The sequence below is a fragment of the Ascaphus truei genome, chromosome 3 (assembly GCF_040206685.1).
Source record: "Ascaphus truei isolate aAscTru1 chromosome 3, aAscTru1.hap1, whole genome shotgun sequence".
NCBI classification, from domain to species: domain Eukaryota; kingdom Metazoa; phylum Chordata; class Amphibia; order Anura; family Ascaphidae; genus Ascaphus; species Ascaphus truei.
Window position 1 is genome coordinate 415,408,738 of NC_134485.1, and position 21,502 is coordinate 415,430,239.

Genomic DNA, 21,502 nt, shown 5'->3' on the forward strand with positions numbered 1-21,502 from the left:
GCAGGAAGCAACGAGATGCTGCTGTGTACTGTAGCACAACGCAGCACAGCGCCACCTAATGGCCAAAAGAAAAATTGCAGCTGCAGACGGCTTTTTTCCCTCTGCTCCTGGCAAAATCGCCGCTGCTTCCTGCGCCCCCCCTAAACAATCTTGCGCCCCCCCAGGGGGGCGCGCCCCCCAGTTTGCGCACCGCTGGTTTAGTCCCTCGGAATTTTCGGTTGCCCCTGTTATTTCCTCTCAGTTGGAAATACTCTGTACGTATTCCAAGATTTCGGTCCCTATGCCTGGTTTACTGCTTGCCTTGTCACCTTCCATACCAATACCGGGAGATGCTTCCAACCAGCTTATACCCTTACTAACCATTACCTGGGAGCTTTCTAGAGGAAAAATTCCTCGCAAATTCCAACATGCAGTGGTCAGCCAAGACTTTTTCTGTTACAAAGTTCCTCCTGGTGTATTCGATCAACTATCAGGGCCGCTGATCCTAGATTCAGGTTCCTTTATTAAAGACTGGGCTTTCAGTGGGGGTTCTTCTGCTGTTTCTGCTCTGGAACTCTCGGGTTCTTCACAGCCCTGGATTTCCAAGACATTTTGCGAGGCGAGCCATGTACCAAGGATGTTTCTTCCATCAATCTCATATCCTAGAACTGTACTCACCAAAGAACTGCTCGTTTACGGATGCCCTTTCCACCTAAAGAATTTTAGGAACAACTCAATGTCCCCAAGGCCCATGGATGGTCCTGTCTGGCCGCAGTTCTCACCGGGGGGTGGGGGTACACTAAGGACTAACCACGAGTCTCTGGACCACGACTCTAATCCCAATCCTAGACGGTTCAGCAACAATTCCCGGTCCTCCAACTCTATGAGTGCTCATGTTCGCCCGGAGGTCTCGCGTGAAGGGGGGGTTACTGTAAGGAATCCGCTCCGCGGTTTACTGGTTGCCTTACCTTGCAGACCGGTGCAGTTCTGGAACAGCTCTCCTGATGTTTGCTGCAGCCTGGCTTCACTCACCAAAGCTATACACACTCCCTCTGGTATCTACTGCAGCTGTGCAGCCTATCACTGCAACCTAGACTTGCATTCACTCATTGGAGCAGTACCTTCACACCCCCGCCGGGGATTGGCCCGCTGGCCTTTAAGTACTGCTTTCCCATAATGCTCCCTGCCGAGCATAGTCCTAACTGGATGTCACTACTGTTTTGCCACAAGCCCTCGCTGTTCTCCTATGCTGATACGGAGGTCTCCCCTGCGTCCTTCAGCTTCCTTCTCCTATGCTGATACGGAGGTTTCCCCTGCGTCCTTCAGCTTCCGTTCTCCTATGCTGAAGCAAAGGTATCCCCTATGTCTTCAGCTTCCTGGAATCCTGCACCAAAGCAAAGGTATCCCCTACGTCTTCAGCTTCCTGGTTTCCTGCACTGAAGCAAGGTATCCCCTACGTCTTCAGTTTCCTGCTTTCCTGCACTAGCGGAGGTTTTCCTGTGTTCTTCAGCTTCCTGGTTCCTGGGGCCTACTCTTTCCCTAATCTAGAGAGGCCGTGTCCTGGTTCCTGCGCTGAAACGGAGGATTCCCTAGCCCGCTCAGGACTCTTGCGCTGTAGCACTGGTTTACCCGTGCAGCTAGGCGGTGTGTAAATCTGGTCTGTCTTCCACCTCCTTGGACCAGTACCATGGGCCATGGTCGCCGCACGCGCAGAGGCCACCCCCGCGCTCCTAAGCTGAAGCGGGGCTTTCCTGACTACCTGTTGCCGAACTCCTGCTTGGACAATGTTTATCCTGACGTCTCCTTCCTGACCCTGGCTTGTACAACGACGATGCTGACTTCTCCAATCCTGATCCTGCTACATATGACTACGAACTGCGCAATCCGGATCAGCCTGCGCGGTCTAAGGTCGGTGCTTTTACAACCCCACCTCAGCCTCGCGGTCCGACCCTGGTTTGTGGCGAGCAGAACCCTGACATCTGGTTCTCAAGGTAAATATCCAGTAGGATTCACGTCTGTCCAACATCTTTACTCTATCCCCACCCCTAGGGGATACAGGGATGTGTTCAATACCTTGAACCAAAAGGAGATTCACATTACCATGGGGACAATTTGAAAAATGTTTTGGTACGGGATGGTTTTGGTCTTTATTACGAATTAGTCGAAGGTGTTCTAAGACCCTAATTTTTAATTTTCTTGTTGTCCTCCCGACGTATTGACATCCACAGCCACATTTAAGTAAATAAACAATGTGTGTGGAGTTACAGTTAATAAAAGTTTGGACGTTGTATATCATCCTTGTAACCGTTGATGTGAACATTTTACTTTGATTCATATATGTGCATGCTTTACATTTGGTGCACGTATACATTCCTTTTGGTAATGGTGATTTTATCTCTTCTCCAGCCGTAAATAAACTGGGGGATAGTGTATTTGCTATTGTTTTTGCGCGTTTGAATATAATATTAGGACCCATAGAAACATATGGTTTTAACACAGGATCTAGTGATAAAATATTCCAATGTTTTTTGAAAATGGCTTTGATAGATTGTGCTTGTTTACTAAAGGGTGTAATGAAAGATGGGCTATAATTGGATCTTGATCTCTTAACAGATTTTTGTCTAAGAAGACTGTTCCTGTCCATGTTATAAACCTCTTTTAGCATTCTATCTAAATCAGTTTTTTTATAACCTCTCTGTAGGAAACGAACATATAAATCATTTGACTTTACTATGAATTCATCATCATTAGAACAATTGCGGCGGGTTCTGATAAATTGGCTTTTAGGTATTCCCATGAACGTGGCTTGAGGATGACAGCTGCTTGCTCTTAAATAAGTATTACGTGAATTAGGTTTACGGTATAATGTGGTCTGTATAGAAAGTGCCGTGTCAATATATAAACATAAATCTAGATAATAAATGTGTTGAAAGTGATAAGAAAATGTGAAAGAGATATTAAACTCATTGTCATTAAGTGCAGAAATAAACTCCAAAAGTGTGGTGATGTCTCCCTCCCAAATAAACAGAAGATCATCAATATAGCGCCTATAAAAAATGATGTGCTCCCTATATTTATTAATTTCTCCAAACACGTGGAACGACTCCCACCACCCCATGAAGAGGTTGGCGTATGATGGGGCGAAACTTGTGCCCATAGCCGTTCCACGTGTTTGGAGATAATGAATCCCATTGAAAAGAAAAATATTGTGAGTGAGAAGAAAGTGAATTGCATCCAAGAGAAAAGTAACTTGTGCTGGTGCTAAATCTGATTGATTAAGAAAGTGACGTGCCGCTGTCAAGCCATGTTCATGGGAAATGATGGTATATATAAAGATGTGACATCTAATGTCACCCACACCATGTTGTGGTTCCATACATTTTGGTCAAGAGTGGTTAATAAATCACTGCTATCTCGAATGTATGAAGGCAATTGTTGAACAAGGGGCTGAAGGAAAAAATCCACGTACTGTGAAACACCATCCCCCAAAGAATCAATGCTGGAGACAATTGGTCTCCCTGGAGGGGAGACCACTGTCTTGTGAATCTTCGGGAGATGGTGAAACACGGGCGTGGTTATTTGGTTATTTGGTTGGGTTTATATAGTGTTTAAGCTATGGAGGTCAAGTGGACCCCACTAGACACTTAGCCCTTGCCATATATATGCCTTATTATTCATGGACTCCCCATTGTCATCCTGATCATTAATACATGCCGTGGAGGAATTCTCTCTAATTTCGGAAGCATCACATCTGTTCTACTTTGAGTTCCACACAGACCTTTACAGGAAAGATACTGACAGAAATGCCCTGTTACGTGCTGACAGTCACCATCCCCCATCCCTCATCAATGCCCTGCCTTTCTCACAAAAAGTGAGGGTTTCTAGGATCACTAGTCGACAGGACAAACTAGCACCGGCCATGGATGACCTTCGTTAAAGGTTCACTAAAAGAGGATATACCCCGGCAGTGCTTGATGCAGCTCTTAACAGAGAGGTGATTCCTAATAACGCGACTAAGGATGAGAAACGCATTGTATTTTCCACCACATACAATAGGGCCAGTAATTTTGTCAGATTTACTATCAAGAAACATTGACACCTGCTGCAGAATGATGAGGTGTTAGCAGCTAGTTGTCAGACACCCCCCTTGATCGCTTTGTAAGGGTCTGGGAGTCACGCCGCCCTCGGCGTGCTCCTCACTTACCGGCAGCTCCACCGGGTCCTCCCGCGACACGCAGGCAGCCTCTCTCCGGAACGCCGATCACTACTCCACGTGGGCGCGCGCGCGTACGCCAAAACTCCCCTTCTACTCTCGGTCCGCCGGCTACGCTCGGTCACGCGGCCGCAAGCACAGCTACACAGAGGCGCGGCCACACGGAGCCGCACCAACCCCTTAAAGGCACAGCACCTCAAACCATTGCTGCAATCCAATGCAGTCTGACTACTGGGCTTTATGGCTCCTCCCCTGGGACTCATGCTGGACCTATCCCTGCCGTAGCCTGGCCCTTCCACACACCCCTACCTTGCTGCGCTGCCATTGGACCCGCACTCCTATATATACCTAACAGTGTCACTAACTCGTTGGCTGAGCATAGAACCAGTTGTTCTCATCACTCTCTGCCTCCCTAGTCCTGTCTTGTCCTGTTTTGTTTTTGCAGTCCTCCTCATGTACCGAACCGGCTTCCGCTACGTCTACCCGCACCTCTGGCATCCCGAACTCGGCATACGGCAACACGACTCTCCGCACCTCTGGAATCCCGATCCTGGCAAACGGTAAATGATTACGTCTTTATCTCTAACTTCGGACTTTGCATACAGCACCCTCTACCATCCGTACCTCTCCTGCCCCGATCCGGACTCCCAGACCACTCTACTCTCAAGACGTGCCCTCGTGGCTGTGGGTGGCGTTATATACTATCCCACCTCAGCACCGTGGTCCCGTCTCGTTTGTGGTGAGCACGCCCTGACATGCTTATAGGAGAGGGAGAAACTTGTCAAACAACTTGATACATTCTGACAACAAGGACCACTATCATACGCCTGTTAGGATGTGCTCACCACAAACGAGACGGGACCACGGTGCTGAGGTGGGAAGGTAGGAACACCACCCACAGCCACGAGGACACGTCTTGAAAGTAGATTGGTCGGGGATTCCGGATCGGGGCAGGAGAGGTACGGTTGGTAGAGAGTGCCGTTTACCAAATCCAGGGTTAGAGAGAGGGACGTTGTCGTTTACCGTAAGCCAGGGTCGGAATGCCAGAGATGCGGAGAGTCGAATTGCCGTGTGCCGAGTTCGGGATGCCAGAGGTACAGGAAGACGTAGCGGAAGCCGGTTTGATACACGAGGAGATCTGTAAAAATAGAACTAGGGAGGCAGAGAATGGTAAGGACAACTGGTACTATGCTCAACCAAAGAACCAGTGATTTTGGCAGGTATATAAAGGAGTGAGGGTCCAATAGGATTGCAGCCATAAAGGGGTGTGTAGAAGGAGCCAGCTGTAGCAGGGATAGGTCCCTTATGAGTCCCAGGAGATGAGGCATAAAGGGCAGCAATCTGGCTGCATTCAATAGCAGCAACAGTCTTGGGACCTGTACCTTTAAGAGGCGGTTGCGCCTCCGTGTGGCCGCGCCTCTGTGTAGCAGCGCCTGCGGCTGCGTGCGCACCCCCACGCCCTGATCCGAGGGCAGAAGAGAGAGAAGAACGTGTGCGCGCGCGCACAGTGCAGGGGCTCGCGCGCCTCTCTCCGGCGTCCCTGCGAGTCAGGATGGTGTCAGGCGAGGCAGCAGGTAAGTGGGAGGCACGCCGTGAATGGCGTGTCTCCATAATCCTTACAGTACCCCCCCCTTCAGGGGCGACCTCCGGGCGACCATGATAAGGCTTGGAAGGGTTTCTTCGATGAAAAGCCCGTAGAAGTTGAGGTGCGTGAAGATCCCGGTAAGGAATCCAAGAACGTTCCTCTGGACCGAACCCCCTCCAGTGAACCAGGTATTGTACTCCTCCTCTGGACTTTCTTGAATCGAGGACAAACTGGACCTCGTACTCCTGTTGACCCGAAATCATAATCGGAGGTGGAGAAGAAGTTTTCTTGGAAAAGCGAGAGCTGCGAAACACTGGTTTGAGTAAAGATACATGAAAAACTGGTGAAATCTTCATAGAAGGTGGAAGGCGTAGTTCGTAAGCCACAGGGTTAATCCTCCTAACCACGGGAAAGGGACCGAGGAACTTGGGAGCAAGCTTCATGGTAGGAACCTTCAACCGGATATTCCTAGATGAAAGCCACACCGTGTCCCCTGGAACGAACTCCGGCACTTGTCGTCGAAGGCGATCTGCTTGGAGTTTCTGTCTCCCTGTAGCTACCCTCAAGTTCTCCTGTATCTTAGACCACAAAACCTTTAGGTGAGAGACGTGTTTGTCCACTGCTGGCACCCCAGATGGTAGTGAAGAGAAGGGTAACCGGGAAGGATGGAATCCATAATTTATAAAGAACGGAGATTCTTGGGTAGAGTCGTTGCGGAGAGAGTTCAAGACAAACTCGGCCCAAGGAAGTAGATCCACCCAGTCCTCCTGAGTATCCGTGATGAAGCATCGGAGATATTGTTCTAAGCTTTGATTGACTCTCTCTGTTTGCCCATTGGTCTGTGGATGGTATCCTGAGGAGAAGTGAAGAGCGATTCCCAACCTTTTGGAAAAGGCACGCCAAAATTTTGACACGAATTGCGAGCCCCGGTCAGAGACAATGGTAGAAGGAACTCCGTGAAGGCGAAAAATCTCCTGAATAAACACATCTGCCAGCCTGGGGGAATTTGGAAGACCCCTCAAAGGAACAAGGTGCGTCTGCTTGGAAAATCGATCGATGACCACTAAAATAGTATTCTTCCCTTTGGATTCTGGAAGTTCCACAATAAAATCCATAGAGATATGACTCCAGGGGCGATCTGGAATGGGTAATGGAAGGAGTAGACCAGCGGGTCTGACACGAGGTACCTTGTTACGAGCGCAAATGCTACATGCTTTGACAAACTCCTCTACGTCTTTAGCCCTCTCTGGCCACCAGAAGGTACGTTGAACTAGATCGTTGGTCTTCCGTATCCCTGGGTGTCCTGCTGATTTAGACGAATGACACCACTCGAGGACCTTCTTGCGGTGTTGAGGTGCCGTGTAGAGTCTTCCCTCCGGAACCTTGAGTCCCCTCGGAGTCTGTGACTGTTCCGACTGAATTTTGCTCATGACCTCAAAGGAGTTGGCAGACAGGATACAACTAGAGGGGATAATAGACTCAAGCTGTTCCTCGGACCTGTCATCCGCAAGAAATTGTCGAGATAAAGCGTCCGCCTTAAGGTTCTTGGAGCCAGGAATAAAAGAAATAAGAAAATTAAATCGTGAAAAAAACAAAGCCCAGCGGGCTTGTCGAGCATTCAACCGACGTGCCCCCTCCAGGTAAAGGAGGTTCTTATGGTCCGTAAGGATGGTAATAGGTGTCTCGGTACCCTCTAAGAAATGTCTCCACTCCTCCAATGCCAATTTGATCGCCAAAAGCTCCCTATTTCCGACATCATAATTCTGTTCAGCGGAAGAGAATTTCTTAGAAAAAAAAGCACAGGGATGCAGTCTGGCTAACGGAGAAGTTCTCTGGGACAGAACAGCCCCGGCCCCAATGTCCGAGGCATCTACCTCCAAGGTGAACGGGAGTCCAGGATCTGGGTGGGTGAGGATGGGAGCAGACACAAAAGCCTTCTTGAGACTCTCAAACGCTTCTTTAGCGGTCACTGACCATGATGACGGATCTGCCCCTCTCTTGGTGAGGGTGGTTATGGGGGATACGGTATCAGAAAAATTGCGGATGAACCGTCGGTAATAATTCGCAAAACCTAAAAAGCGTTGCACGGCTTTGAGAGTAGTCGGAAGAGGCCACTCCAAGATAGCTTTAAGTTTCTCCGGATCCATTTTGAAACCGGAATCCGAGATAACGTAACCCAAGAATGCCACGGATTTAAGGTGGAACTGGCACTTCTCCAATTTCGCAAAAAGATGGTTCTCCCGTAAACGTAATAGTACTTGTTGAACGTGTTTAATATGATCTTGAGCGGTCTTAGAAAAGATGAGGATGTCATCTAAATAAACAATAAGAAAAGTGTTGAGAATGTCCCGAAAGATCTCGTTGACAAAATCCTGGAAAACTGCTGGTGCATTGCACAACCCGAAAGGCATAACAAGATACTCGTAGTGGCCGTCATGGGTGTTGAAAGCAGTCTTCCACTCGTCCCCCTCTCGTATCCTTACTAAATTGTAGGCACCTCTCAGATCCAATTTAGAAAAGATGGTTGCTCCCTGGAGGCGGTCGAATAATTCTGGAATCAAAGGCAGGGGGTAGCGATTTTTGCGAGTGATATTATTCAAACCCCGATAGTCTATGCATGGACGGAGAGATCCGTCCTTCTTCTTGACAAAGAAAAAACCTGCTCCGACCGGGGAGGAAGACTTCCTGATGAAACCCCTCTCCAAGTTCTCGGCAATGTAGGTGTTCATAGCCTTTGTCTCTGGGAGAGAGAGAGGATAAGATCTTCCCCTGGGAAGAGGTGCGCCAGGAAGTAAGTCAATGGGACAATCAAACGGGCGGTGCGGCGGTAGTACCTCAGACCGTGCTTTGTCAAATACGTCACGGAAATCCCAGTACACAGAAGGTAAGGAGTTGATCTTCTCGGATATGGTAGACACTCCTCCAATCCTCTGGAAAACCCTGGTACATGTCTTGGCACAAGAAGGAGCCCACTGAACCGGTTCCCGATCCGTCCAGTCGATGCGAGGATTATGAAGTTGAAGCCAGGGAAGACCCAAAATCAACTCAGCAGAGGGCGTGTGGATGACATCGAGAGTAATGATCTCTGTATGGACGTCCACGAACTGCAGTAGGAGAGGTACTGTCTGAAGCGTGATAAATGCTGGCTTAAGAGGTCGACCATCGATGGCCTCCAGACCTACAGGCATCTCCTTGTTGACAAAAGGGATATTGTTCTGTCTAGCAAAAGTTTCATCAATGAAATTACCTGCCGAGCCGGAATCAATGAACGCCCGTGCCCGGGTGTGGAACCCCTCTCCAGACAGTATTATAGGTAAGACTATCCTGGTGGGTAGGATGTTTTGGATGATGGAAGAAGGGGTCAGTATTCCCAATGAAACTCTCCCGGATCTCAGTGGGAGCTGGCGTTTCCCGGTTTAAGGGGACACTGGGCCACGGCGTGAGTGGAATTGCCACAGTACATGCAAAGACCGGCCGTGCGCCTACGTAACTTCTCAGCCGGAGATAGTCGGTTGCCCCCCAACTGCATGGGTTCAGGAATGTCCCCGGAAGAAGGTGACGGAGCCACGAAGGAGGGTGCAAGAGTTCTTGGAACCCTTAAACGATAATGAGTACGTTCATATTTACGTTCCAACAGGCGTTGATCCACCCAAATAGCCAGAGCGATTAAGTCCTCTAGGTTAGTAGGACGATCTCGTGCGGCGAGCTCGTCCTTTAGGGTCTCCGATAATCCTTGCCAGAACGCGGAAGATAGGGCGTCATCGTTCCAACCTGTTTCAGCAGCAAGAGTGCGAAATTCCACCGCATATACAGCAACCGAACGGTCTCCCTGGTTAATGTGGTGAAGAGCAGAAGCTGCTGTTAACTTTCGTGCTGGTGTGTCAAAAACTCTTCGGAATTCCTCAACGAAGAGATCGATGTCCTGTGTGAGCGCCCCCTGTTGCTCCCAGATGGGAGAGGCCCACGCCAGTGCCTGGTCGGTGAGAAGGGAGTAGATGTAGCCGACCCTGGAGACAGAAGACACAAAGCGAGAGGGAGAGAGCCTAAATTGTACAAGACATTGGTTAATGAATCCCCGACATCCTTGAGGATCCCCCGCATAATGTCTTGGTGGCGGAATACGTGGTTCCGGAGTGAACGGAGATAACGAAAAAGGGTTAGGCTGTGCAGTAGGTGCCACGAGAGGAGATTGCCGAGTGAGGGTTCGGACCTGAAGAGTAAGAGAGTGGAGGCTTTGCTGCATGGTATCCAAGCGTCTATCGGATTGCTCCAAATAAGTCTCTAATCTGGTAAACAGAGCAGAATGGGCATTTAAAGTCCGCTCCACCTCAGCTTGGTCCATGTTTGTTGGGTTGAGCATAATGTTAGGATGTGCTCACCACAAACGAGACGGGACCACGGTGCTGAGGTGGGAAGGTAGGAACACCACCCACAGCCACGAGGACACGTCTTGAAAGTAGATTGGTCGGGGATTCCGGATCGGGGCAGGAGAGGTACGGTTGGTAGAGAGTGCCGTTTGCCAAATCCAGGGTTAGAGAGAGGGACGTTGTCGTTTACCGTAAGCCAGGGTCGGGATGCCAGAGATGCGGAGAGTCGAATTGCCGTGTGCCGAGTTCGGGATGCCAGAGGTACAGGAAGACGTAGCGGAAGCCGGTTTGATACACGAGGAGATCTGTAAAAATAGAACTAGGGAGGCAGAGAATGGTAAGGACAACTGGTACTATGCTCAACCAAAGAACCAGTGATTTTGGCAGGTATATAAAGGAGTGAGGGTCCAATAGGATTGCAGCCATAAAGGGGTGTGTAGAAGGAGCCAGCTGTAGCAGGGATAGGTCCCTTATGAGTCCCAGGAGATGAGGCATAAAGGGCAGCAATCTGGCTGCATTCAATAGCAGCAACAGTCTTGGGACCTGTACCTTTAAGAGGCGGTTGCGCCTCCGTGTGGCCGCGCCTCTGTGTAGCAGCGCCTGCGGCTGCGTGCGCACCCCCACGCCCTGATCCGAGGGCAGAAGAGAGAGAAGAACGTGTGCGCGCGCGCACAGTGCAGGGGCTCGCGCGCCTCTCTCCGGCGTCCCTGCGAGTCAGGATGGTGTCAGGCGAGGCAGCAGGTAAGTGGGAGGCACGCCGTGAATGGCGTGTCTCCATAATCCTTACAGTACCCCCCCCTTCAGGGGCGACCTCCGGGCGACCATGATAAGGCTTGGAAGGGTTTCTTCGATGAAAAGCCCGTAGAAGTTGAGGTGCGTGAAGATCCCGGTAAGGAATCCAAGAACGTTCCTCTGGACCGAACCCCCTCCAGTGAACCAGGTATTGTACTCCTCCTCTGGACTTTCTTGAATCGAGGACAAACTGGACCTCGTACTCCTGTTGACCCGAAATCATAATCGGAGGTGGAGAAGAAGTTTTCTTGGAAAAGCGAGAGCTGCGAAACACTGGTTTGAGTAAAGATACATGAAAAACTGGTGAAATCTTCATAGAAGGTGGAAGGCGTAGTTCGTAAGCCACAGGGTTAATCCTCCTAACCACGGGAAAGGGACCGAGGAACTTGGGAGCAAGCTTCATGGTAGGAACCTTCAACCGGATATTCCTAGATGAAAGCCACACCGTGTCCCCTGGAACGAACTCCGGCACTTGTCGTCGAAGGCGATCTGCTTGGAGTTTCTGTCTCCCTGTAGCTACCCTCAAGTTCTCCTGTATCTTAGACCACAAAACCTTTAGGTGAGAGACGTGTTTGTCCACTGCTGGCACCCCAGATGGTAGTGAAGAGAAGGGTAACCGGGAAGGATGGAATCCATAATTTATAAAGAACGGAGATTCTTGGGTAGAGTCGTTGCGGAGAGAGTTCAAGACAAACTCGGCCCAAGGAAGTAGATCCACCCAGTCCTCCTGAGTATCCGTGATGAAGCATCGGAGATATTGTTCTAAGCTTTGATTGACTCTCTCTGTTTGCCCATTGGTCTGTGGATGGTATCCTGAGGAGAAGTGAAGAGCGATTCCCAACCTTTTGGAAAAGGCACGCCAAAATTTTGACACGAATTGCGAGCCCCGGTCAGAGACAATGGTAGAAGGAACTCCGTGAAGGCGAAAAATCTCCTGAATAAACACATCTGCCAGCCTGGGGGAATTTGGAAGACCCCTCAAAGGAACAAGGTGCGTCTGCTTGGAAAATCGATCGATGACCACTAAAATAGTATTCTTCCCTTTGGATTCTGGAAGTTCCACAATAAAATCCATAGAGATATGACTCCAGGGGCGATCTGGAATGGGTAATGGAAGGAGTAGACCAGCGGGTCTGACACGAGGTACCTTGTTACGAGCGCAAATGCTACATGCTTTGACAAACTCCTCTACGTCTTTAGCCCTCTCTGGCCACCAGAAGGTACGTTGAACTAGATCGTTGGTCTTCCGTATCCCTGGGTGTCCTGCTGATTTAGACGAATGACACCACTCGAGGACCTTCTTGCGGTGTTGAGGTGCCGTGTAGAGTCTTCCCTCCGGAACCTTGAGTCCCCTCGGAGTCTGTGACTGTTCCGACTGAATTTTGCTCATGACCTCAAAGGAGTTGGCAGACAGGATACAACTAGAGGGGATAATAGACTCAAGCTGTTCCTCGGACCTGTCATCCGCAAGAAATTGTCGAGATAAAGCGTCCGCCTTAAGGTTCTTGGAGCCAGGAATAAAAGAAATAAGAAAATTAAATCGTGAAAAAAACAAAGCCCAGCGGGCTTGTCGAGCATTCAACCGACGTGCCCCCTCCAGGTAAAGGAGGTTCTTATGGTCCGTAAGGATGGTAATAGGTGTCTCGGTACCCTCTAAGAAATGTCTCCACTCCTCCAATGCCAATTTGATCGCCAAAAGCTCCCTATTTCCGACATCATAATTCTGTTCAGCGGAAGAGAATTTCTTAGAAAAAAAAGCACAGGGATGCAGTCTGGCTAACGGAGAAGTTCTCTGGGACAGAACAGCCCCGGCCCCAATGTCCGAGGCATCTACCTCCAAGGTGAACGGGAGTCCAGGATCTGGGTGGGTGAGGATGGGAGCAGACACAAAAGCCTTCTTGAGACTCTCAAACGCTTCTTTAGCGGTCACTGACCATGATGACGGATCTGCCCCTCTCTTGGTGAGGGTGGTTATGGGGGATACGGTATCAGAAAAATTGCGGATGAACCGTCGGTAATAATTCGCAAAACCTAAAAAGCGTTGCACGGCTTTGAGAGTAGTCGGAAGAGGCCACTCCAAGATAGCTTTAAGTTTCTCCGGATCCATTTTGAAACCGGAATCCGAGATAACGTAACCCAAGAATGCCACGGATTTAAGGTGGAACTGGCACTTCTCCAATTTCGCAAAAAGATGGTTCTCCCGTAAACGTAATAGTACTTGTTGAACGTGTTTAATATGATCTTGAGCGGTCTTAGAAAAGATGAGGATGTCATCTAAATAAACAATAAGAAAAGTGTTGAGAATGTCCCGAAAGATCTCGTTGACAAAATCCTGGAAAACTGCTGGTGCATTGCACAACCCGAAAGGCATAACAAGATACTCGTAGTGGCCGTCATGGGTGTTGAAAGCAGTCTTCCACTCGTCCCCCTCTCGTATCCTTACTAAATTGTAGGCACCTCTCAGATCCAATTTAGAAAAGATGGTTGCTCCCTGGAGGCGGTCGAATAATTCTGGAATCAAAGGCAGGGGGTAGCGATTTTTGCGAGTGATATTATTCAAACCCCGATAGTCTATGCATGGACGGAGAGATCCGTCCTTCTTCTTGACAAAGAAAAAACCTGCTCCGACCGGGGAGGAAGACTTCCTGATGAAACCCCTCTCCAAGTTCTCGGCAATGTAGGTGTTCATAGCCTTTGTCTCTGGGAGAGAGAGAGGATAAGATCTTCCCCTGGGAAGAGGTGCGCCAGGAAGTAAGTCAATGGGACAATCAAACGGGCGGTGCGGCGGTAGTACCTCAGACCGTGCTTTGTCAAATACGTCACGGAAATCCCAGTACACAGAAGGTAAGGAGTTGATCTTCTCGGATATGGTAGACACTCCTCCAATCCTCTGGAAAACCCTGGTACATGTCTTGGCACAAGAAGGAGCCCACTGAACCGGTTCCCGATCCGTCCAGTCGATGCGAGGATTATGAAGTTGAAGCCAGGGAAGACCCAAAATCAACTCAGCAGAGGGCGTGTGGATGACATCGAGAGTAATGATCTCTGTATGGACGTCCACGAACTGCAGTAGGAGAGGTACTGTCTGAAGCGTGATAAATGCTGGCTTAAGAGGTCGACCATCGATGGCCTCCAGACCTACAGGCATCTCCTTGTTGACAAAAGGGATATTGTTCTGTCTAGCAAAAGTTTCATCAATGAAATTACCTGCCGAGCCGGAATCAATGAACGCCCGTGCCCGGGTGTGGAACCCCTCTCCAGACAGTATTATAGGTAAGACTATCCTGGTGGGTAGGATGTTTTGGATGATGGAAGAAGGGGTCAGTATTCCCAATGAAACTCTCCCGGATCTCAGTGGGAGCTGGCGTTTCCCGGTTTAAGGGGACACTGGGCCACGGCGTGAGTGGAATTGCCACAGTACATGCAAAGACCGGCCGTGCGCCTACGTAACTTCTCAGCCGGAGATAGTCGGTTGCCCCCCAACTGCATGGGTTCAGGAATGTCCCCGGAAGAAGGTGACGGAGCCACGAAGGAGGGTGCAAGAGTTCTTGGAACCCTTAAACGATAATGAGTACGTTCATATTTACGTTCCAACAGGCGTTGATCCACCCAAATAGCCAGAGCGATTAAGTCCTCTAGGTTAGTAGGACGATCTCGTGCGGCGAGCTCGTCCTTTAGGGTCTCCGATAATCCTTGCCAGAACGCGGAAGATAGGGCGTCATCGTTCCAACCTGTTTCAGCAGCAAGAGTGCGAAATTCCACCGCATATACAGCAACCGAACGGTCTCCCTGGTTAATGTGGTGAAGAGCAGAAGCTGCTGTTAACTTTCGTGCTGGTGTGTCAAAAACTCTTCGGAATTCCTCAACGAAGAGATCGATGTCCTGTGTGAGCGCCCCCTGTTGCTCCCAGATGGGAGAGGCCCACGCCAGTGCCTGGTCGGTGAGAAGGGAGTAGATGTAGCCGACCCTGGAGACAGAAGACACAAAGCGAGAGGGAGAGAGCCTAAATTGTACAAGACATTGGTTAATGAATCCCCGACATCCTTGAGGATCCCCCGCATAATGTCTTGGTGGCGGAATACGTGGTTCCGGAGTGAACGGAGATAACGAAAAAGGGTTAGGCTGTGCAGTAGGTGCCACGAGAGGAGATTGCCGAGTGAGGGTTCGGACCTGAAGAGTAAGAGAGTGGAGGCTTTGCTGCATGGTATCCAAGCGTCTATCGGATTGCTCCAAATAAGTCTCTAATCTGGTAAACAGAGCAGAATGGGCATTTAAAGTCCGCTCCACCTCAGCTTGGTCCATGTTTGTTGGGTTGAGCATAATGTTAGGATGTGCTCACCACAAACGAGACGGGACCACGGTGCTGAGGTGGGAAGGTAGGAACACCACCCACAGCCACGAGGACACGTCTTGAAAGTAGATTGGTCGGGGATTCCGGATCGGGGCAGGAGAGGTACGGTTGGTAGAGAGTGCCGTTTGCCAAATCCAGGGTTAGAGAGAGGGACGTTGTCGTTTACCGTAAGCCAGGGTCGGGATGCCAGAGATGCGGAGAGTCGAATTGCCGTGTGCCGAGTTCGGGATGCCAGAGGTACAGGAAGACGTAGCGGAAGCCGGTTTGATACACGAGGAGATCTGTAAAAATAGAACTAGGGAGGCAGAGAATGGTAAGGACAACTGGTACTATGCTCAACCAAAGAACCAGTGATTTTGGCAGGTATATAAAGGAGTGAGGGTCCAATAGGATTGCAGCCATAAAGGGGTGTGTAGAAGGAGCCAGCTGTAGCAGGGATAGGTCCCTTATGAGTCCCAGGAGATGAGGCATAAAGGGCAGCAATCTGGCTGCATTCAATAGCAGCAACAGTCTTGGGACCTGTACCTTTAAGGGGGGTTGCGCCTCCATGTGGCCGCGCCTCTGTGTAGCAGCGCCTGCGGCTGCGTGCGCACCCCCACGCCCTGATCCGAGGGCAGAAGAGAGAGAAGAACGTGTGCGCGCGCGCACAGTGCAGGGGCTCGCGCGCCTCTCTCCGGCGTCCCTGCGAGTCAGGATGGTGTCAGGCGAGGCAGCAGGTAAGTGGGAGGCACGCCGTGAACGGCGTGTCTCCATAATCCTTACAACGCCCCACTTTCAAGAAGGCGGTAAACAGGGTAACTTCCGGTGTATGAATTGTTCGGTGTGTAACAGTCTTACTACCGGGGACGTATTTTGTCATCCACATAGTGGTAAAAAAATCACTATTCATAATCGTATTACATGTAGATCTACATCTGTGTTGTATATTATCAGGTGCCCGTATGGTCTTGTCTATGAAGGCAAGACTACACGCATGCTTAAAGTGAGATACATTGAACACAAAAGTGTGATACGTAAGGGTACGGACCCTACTGTACTGGTACAGCACTGTGTTGAACACAGACACAATGTGTCATCCCTCAGAGTGATGGGGATTGAACACATAGCACCAAGACAAGGATACCCTGATAGAGAAACCTTTTTACTGAGGCGTGAGGCTTATTGGATCCACACATTGCAGACAAGTAATAGAAGGGGTCTTAATGAACAACAACATTTCAAATGCTTTCTCAACAGGAGGTAGCAGAAGGACTCTGTAAGGCTCTGTGCGTCTCACAGTGGACCCCTGCGACCCATTATGTACATTATGCTCCTCTAAGGATTGCTGTATATGCATTTATCTATATGTATCATGTATCCTTTCAGGTTCTAATTCTATATGTAATGCTGCTAGCATAAATACAGTTCTCTACCATTTTTTATACACTGCATTAGATGACACTGTGGTTATATAATTAGTTTGTACACTTTATTTAATTATTTTATTTATTAAATTGTAGTCACATTACACTTGATTGTTTATGTAAGGGCTCTCACCCCTGCACGATCATTCAGTCCCCCTTGGGCATCAGGCTGTCTTTCTTCCACTCCAGGGCAGGTCTGATGCCTGGGGCCCGCCCCCCCCCCTCCCCCGTGAGGGCGTGATGACGTCACCAGGGGAGCCTCTGCTGCCAGTGAGGGGGCGGCTCCCACGAGTTTCCAGCTTCCTGCAGGACAGCCATCTTAGCCTGTTACAGGCATTGGGGAGGCTGTCTCCTCGTGGGGCCCTGGGATCCTCCCCTGGTGGTGCATGACGTCATCATGCCGTGTCGTGCTGGCGCTCTGACGTCACGATGGGGGCGTCGACATCCAGGAGCAAGGCAGCAGTGATCGTGGGGGGGTGAGTACCCATTTGTGTATAAATTGTGGTATGTTTAGCATGTTCTGTAGCCCTCTCCTTGATAAAGGCAATCTATTTGCTGAAACGTTGGACCTTTGGTGGCACAATAAACTGCACCTTTAGAAAGACTGTGTGCCTGCTTCCATTCCTTTGCTCACCTCCCCATCAGATCCCTCGTCACTTAGTTCCCAATCCCGCAAATCCTTGGAGTACTTGGGATTCTTACTCAATTTATCCCCACTAGGTCCCGGTGTCATGACTCCTGACAGGGCATGGGCAGGGGCAGGGGCAGGGGCCGGGGTGATTGCGCTAGGGGCTGGGGCTGGGGTAATGTCCGTCTCAATGTCCAGTAAGCAGGTAATCCCGCAACCAGTGGGCAGTTTTTCGCTTGCTCTCTCCGCTGAGCCCCGTGATCCTCTGGAAGGACCTTGGCTTCTCAAGGTGGCCATGGCAGCGGCCATAGCTGCTCTCCGCAGGGAGAACAACGCTTCCGGGCCTCTTTTCCAGTCGGACCCAGAAGTGATGTCATTGCTGTCGCCCGCGGAATCCCCATCCGCTCCGTGTTCATGCACCGGAAGTGCGTCGAGGACCGGAAGGGGCGGTGGTGGATCATCGGGTCCGCGGACGGGTAAGTAGGCTACACGCCTCTCCTTATCATCCTCTGCAGGGTCCGTCTTTGCCTGGCGGGAGTAAGGGGGTGGTGGAGTCTCCTTACTGCTTCGCTGCAGGCTGATGTACGCGGGTCCTTCTGGATCCGTCTCTGACGCCGCCTCCACTGCACTGGGAGTCACCACGGCCGTGGGACTTCTACGGGCCTCAGGCCGCACCAGTGCTCACCATCGGGATGTGTCCGGACTTGTCTGCTCCCTCTCTCTGCTAAGTGGACTGCCATCTTTATTACAGCTGGGGTGGTTCGCCGGTAGGCGCATCACCACCGATGAAACGCCATCCTCTTCCTCCAAAGACGACTTGGTCGGATCCTCCGCTAAGGAGTCACCTGGGTCTTTTGCGGCCCCACCAGAGGGTAGTGGTACGAAACGGGCCCGCTCCGGTACCTCCACTGCGGTCGCCCTCTTCTCCTCCGGATCTCCTCTCGGCTCTGTAGTTGGCTGGGCCTTGGTTCCCACCTCGGCAGGGGTGCAGGGAACTAGAGCAGCCTCGTTGGTCGTCTCCGCCACCTCCGTTAGGGTTCCCGGAGAGGCACCCCTCGGGGTCTTTAGCATGGGCCACGGTTCATTAGGCCATAGGTAGTACGTGCCACATTGAGGAGATCGTGCTTTGGTGCTTGCGGCCGTTCCGGGTGTCCTGCAGTGGACGCACAGGCACCGGAGGTACTCTCGGCCCTCGATCTCCACCACCAGGAAGCCTCCTGGGAGTTGGAAGGCCGTCGTGCTCAGTTCTGACATAGTTAGTTCAGGGGTGGAACAGTTCAGTGTTTCAGCTCCTCTCTCTGTGAATTTCAGATGGAAATTAAGTTCCTCGCTCTCACTTCCTGTCCCTCCCTTCGCTGGGGAGGACGCTCCTGATTGGCTCTCCTTGTGCCCCCTCCCTCTGGTGGAAACAAGAGGAGGGGAACTCCTTCTCTCAGTGTGACGTGGCCTTGTCTGTTGGCCAGTCACAGCACAGGTGGGCGGGCTTTCGGCTTTCGCGCTGCTCCACTCCTTTTGCAGGGGATCTGGGTTTGGCGCCAAACCCCTGCACATCTCCCTCCACATTTCTCTCACAGTCTCTTTGCACGCTTCACGTGCGCGATCCAGGATTGGCGGGAGTCGCCATTTTAGTTCGGCTGCTAACTGCTGGGCCGTGGATGGCGCTGCGGTCGCCATTTTTAATTCTTTCTTGCTCCGCGGAGCACATGTAGTGACGGCCGCCATCTTTGATGAGCCCTCCAAATGTATATCACCGCTATTCTCAGTGTCTGGTGCAAAACTCGTTCCTAGACACTGACTGCTCTCACACTGCTCACTAAACGTTCTCTGCATGCTTTCTCTCTGTGCTTTACCCACTGATATGATGTGGCATACCCCAGGCTAGGCAGAACTCTCTCTCTGTGCACCGCACTCGCTGACGGTTCCTACAAGTACTCTATGGTGTGTTTTATGTGGGTGCTGGCTAGTGTACCGGGCATCTCCCTAAGTACGGGCGTCTCCTACTTTTGGCCACTCATAGTGCGGGCCCTGGGCTATGGTCCCTGGACAAGTTAACAGGCTAACCCCCCAGTTGCCTCACACTATCTGCCTCAAGGGACTAGAACAGCAATAGCTCCACACCCATCTTACAACACCCTCTTAGGGCGCCCGGGGCATACTGTGCGGGAATCCACGGTCCCCTGACTACCCCTGGTATGACATGCCCTACTCTCTCCAATACTTGCACGGAAGGTGCACTTCACTATTCCCGCTCTGCCTTGCTGAAAGCCTATCCTGTTCTGGATCTCAGCAGCTCGCCTCCAAATGTAACCCATGTTTCCCTCCCCCCCCCCCCCGGTCGCAGATTGGACTTCTAGGGTGTAGTGAGGGCTGGCTACATGTACTATGGTGGTGCATACCTGCTTGGAAAAGGAGGGCCTGAGTCTCCCGCATTGGTGTGGGGGATGACAGGACCAGGCTTCTGGGGTATATGCCTTCATCTTTATTACAGCTGGGGTGGTTCACCGCACCTGGGGTGGCGCATCGCCACCGATGAAACGCCATCTTCTTCCTCCGAAGATGACTTGATCGGATCCTCCGCTAGGGAGTCACCTGGGTCTTTTGCGGCCCCGCCAGTAGTTAGTGGTACGAAACGGGCCCGCTCCGGTACCTCCACTGCTGTCGCGCTCTTCTCCGCCGGATCTCCGCTCGGCTCTGTAGTTGGCTGGGCTTTGGTTCCCACCTCGGCTGGGGTGCAGGGAACTAGGATAGCCACGTCGGTCGTCTCCGCCACCTCCGTTAGTGTTCCCAGAGAGGCACCCCGAGGGGTCTTGATCATTTGCCATGGCTCGGTAGGCCACAGATAGAACGTGCCACATTGAGGGCATCGTGCCTTCGTGCTTGGGGCCGGTCCGGGTGTCCTGCAGTGTATGCACAGGCACCGGAGGTACTCTCAGCCGTCAAGTTCCACTACCAAGAAGCCTCCTGGGAACTGGAACGTGGTCATGCTTAGCTCTGACATAGTTAGTTCAGGGGTGGAACAGTTCAGTGTTTCAGCTCCTCTCTCTGTGAATGTCAGATGGAAGTGAAGTTCCTCGCTCTCACTTCCTGTCCCTCCCTTCGCTGGGGAGGACACTCCTGATTGGCTCTCCTTGTGGAAACCAGAGGAGGGGCACTCCTTCTCTCAGTGTGACGTGGCCTTGTATGTTGGCCAGTCACAGCAAAGGTGGGTGGGCTTTCGCGCCGCTCCGCTCCTTTTGCAGGAGATCTGGGTTTGGCGCCAAACCCCTGCACATCTCCCTCCACATTTCTCTCACAGTTTCTTTGCAAGATTCATGTGCTAGATCCAGGATTGGTGGGAGTCGCCATTTTAGTTCGGCTGCTAACTGCTGGGCCGTGGATGGCGCTGCTGTCGCCATTTTGGACTCTTTCTTGCTCCGCGGAGCACATGTAGTGACGGCCGCCATCTTTGATGAGCCCTCCAAATGTATATCACCGCTATTCTCAGTGTCTAGTGCAAAACTCGTTCCTAGACACTGACTGTACCCACTGACACTCTTGATGCTCTCTGCATGCTATTTCTAACTGTTTGCCCACTAGTATGATGTGGCATACCCCAGGCTAGGCAGAACTCTCTCTCTGTGCACCACACTCGCTGACGGTTCCTACAAGTACTCTGTGGTGTGTTTTATGTGGGTGCTGGCTAGTGTACGGGGCATCCGCGCTCCCCTGACTACCCCTGGTATTACATGCCCTACTCTCTCCAGTACTTGCACGGAAGGTGCACTTCACTCTTCCCGCTATGCTTCGCTGAAAGCCTGTCCTTTTCTGGATCTCAGCAGCGCCTCCAAATGTAACCCATGCCCCCCCACCCCCCGGTCGCAGATTGGACCTCTAGGGTGTAGTGAGGGTTGGCTACATGTATGATGGTGGTGCATACCTGCTTGGAACAGGAGGGCCTGAGTCTCCCTTGTTGGTGTGGGGGATGACAGGACCAGGCTTCTGGGGTATATGCCTTCATCTTTAGTGGTGGTGGTGCAGCGCCTCCATTCTCTGGCGAAACCTAGGGGATAGATTGGAATCTTCCCAGAGAAAGCCCTGGTCCCAGGGCGAGAGATTCCTATCTCACACACACAGTCTTTTGTATAAAAGCAGCAATGTCTTTATTGTCCTTTTACCAGTGATACAGCACACAGCAGCAGTTCATA

The 21,502-nt window shown here is 51.2% G+C and overlaps 1 protein-coding gene across 1 annotated transcript; it reads right to left on the bottom strand.

Moving 5' to 3' along the window:
- Positions 1-2,709: 2,709 nt before the first annotated feature.
- On the bottom strand, positions 2,710-17,627 carry LOC142490799 (uncharacterized). The gene is made up of 6 exons (XM_075593221.1): positions 17,325-17,627; positions 14,524-14,725; positions 10,901-14,143; positions 9,405-9,548; positions 5,782-9,024; positions 2,710-2,807 (listed from the first exon to the last, which is right to left on the bottom strand). Exons 1-6 carry the CDS (start codon positions 17,625-17,627, stop codon positions 2,710-2,712), a joined length of 7,233 nt encoding a protein of 2,410 aa, XP_075449336.1.
- Between the last annotated feature and the right edge of the window lie 3,875 nt (positions 17,628-21,502).

Bases quoted from the DNA above. Each gene is read 5' to 3' on its own strand.
- LOC142490799 (XM_075593221.1), bottom strand. From the start codon at position 17,627: ATGGCCGCTGCCATGGCCACCTTGAGAAGCCAAGGTCCTTCCAGAGGA. The intron at 14,726-17,324 runs GTGAGCAAAGGA...CACATTAACCAG, and splicing joins ACGAGGGATCTGATGGGGAG to GGAGACCGTTCGGTTGCTGT. The intron at 2,808-5,781 runs GTGCCTCCCACT...TACTTATTTAAG, and splicing joins GGAGACACGCCATTCACGGC to AGCAAGCAGCTGTCATCCTC.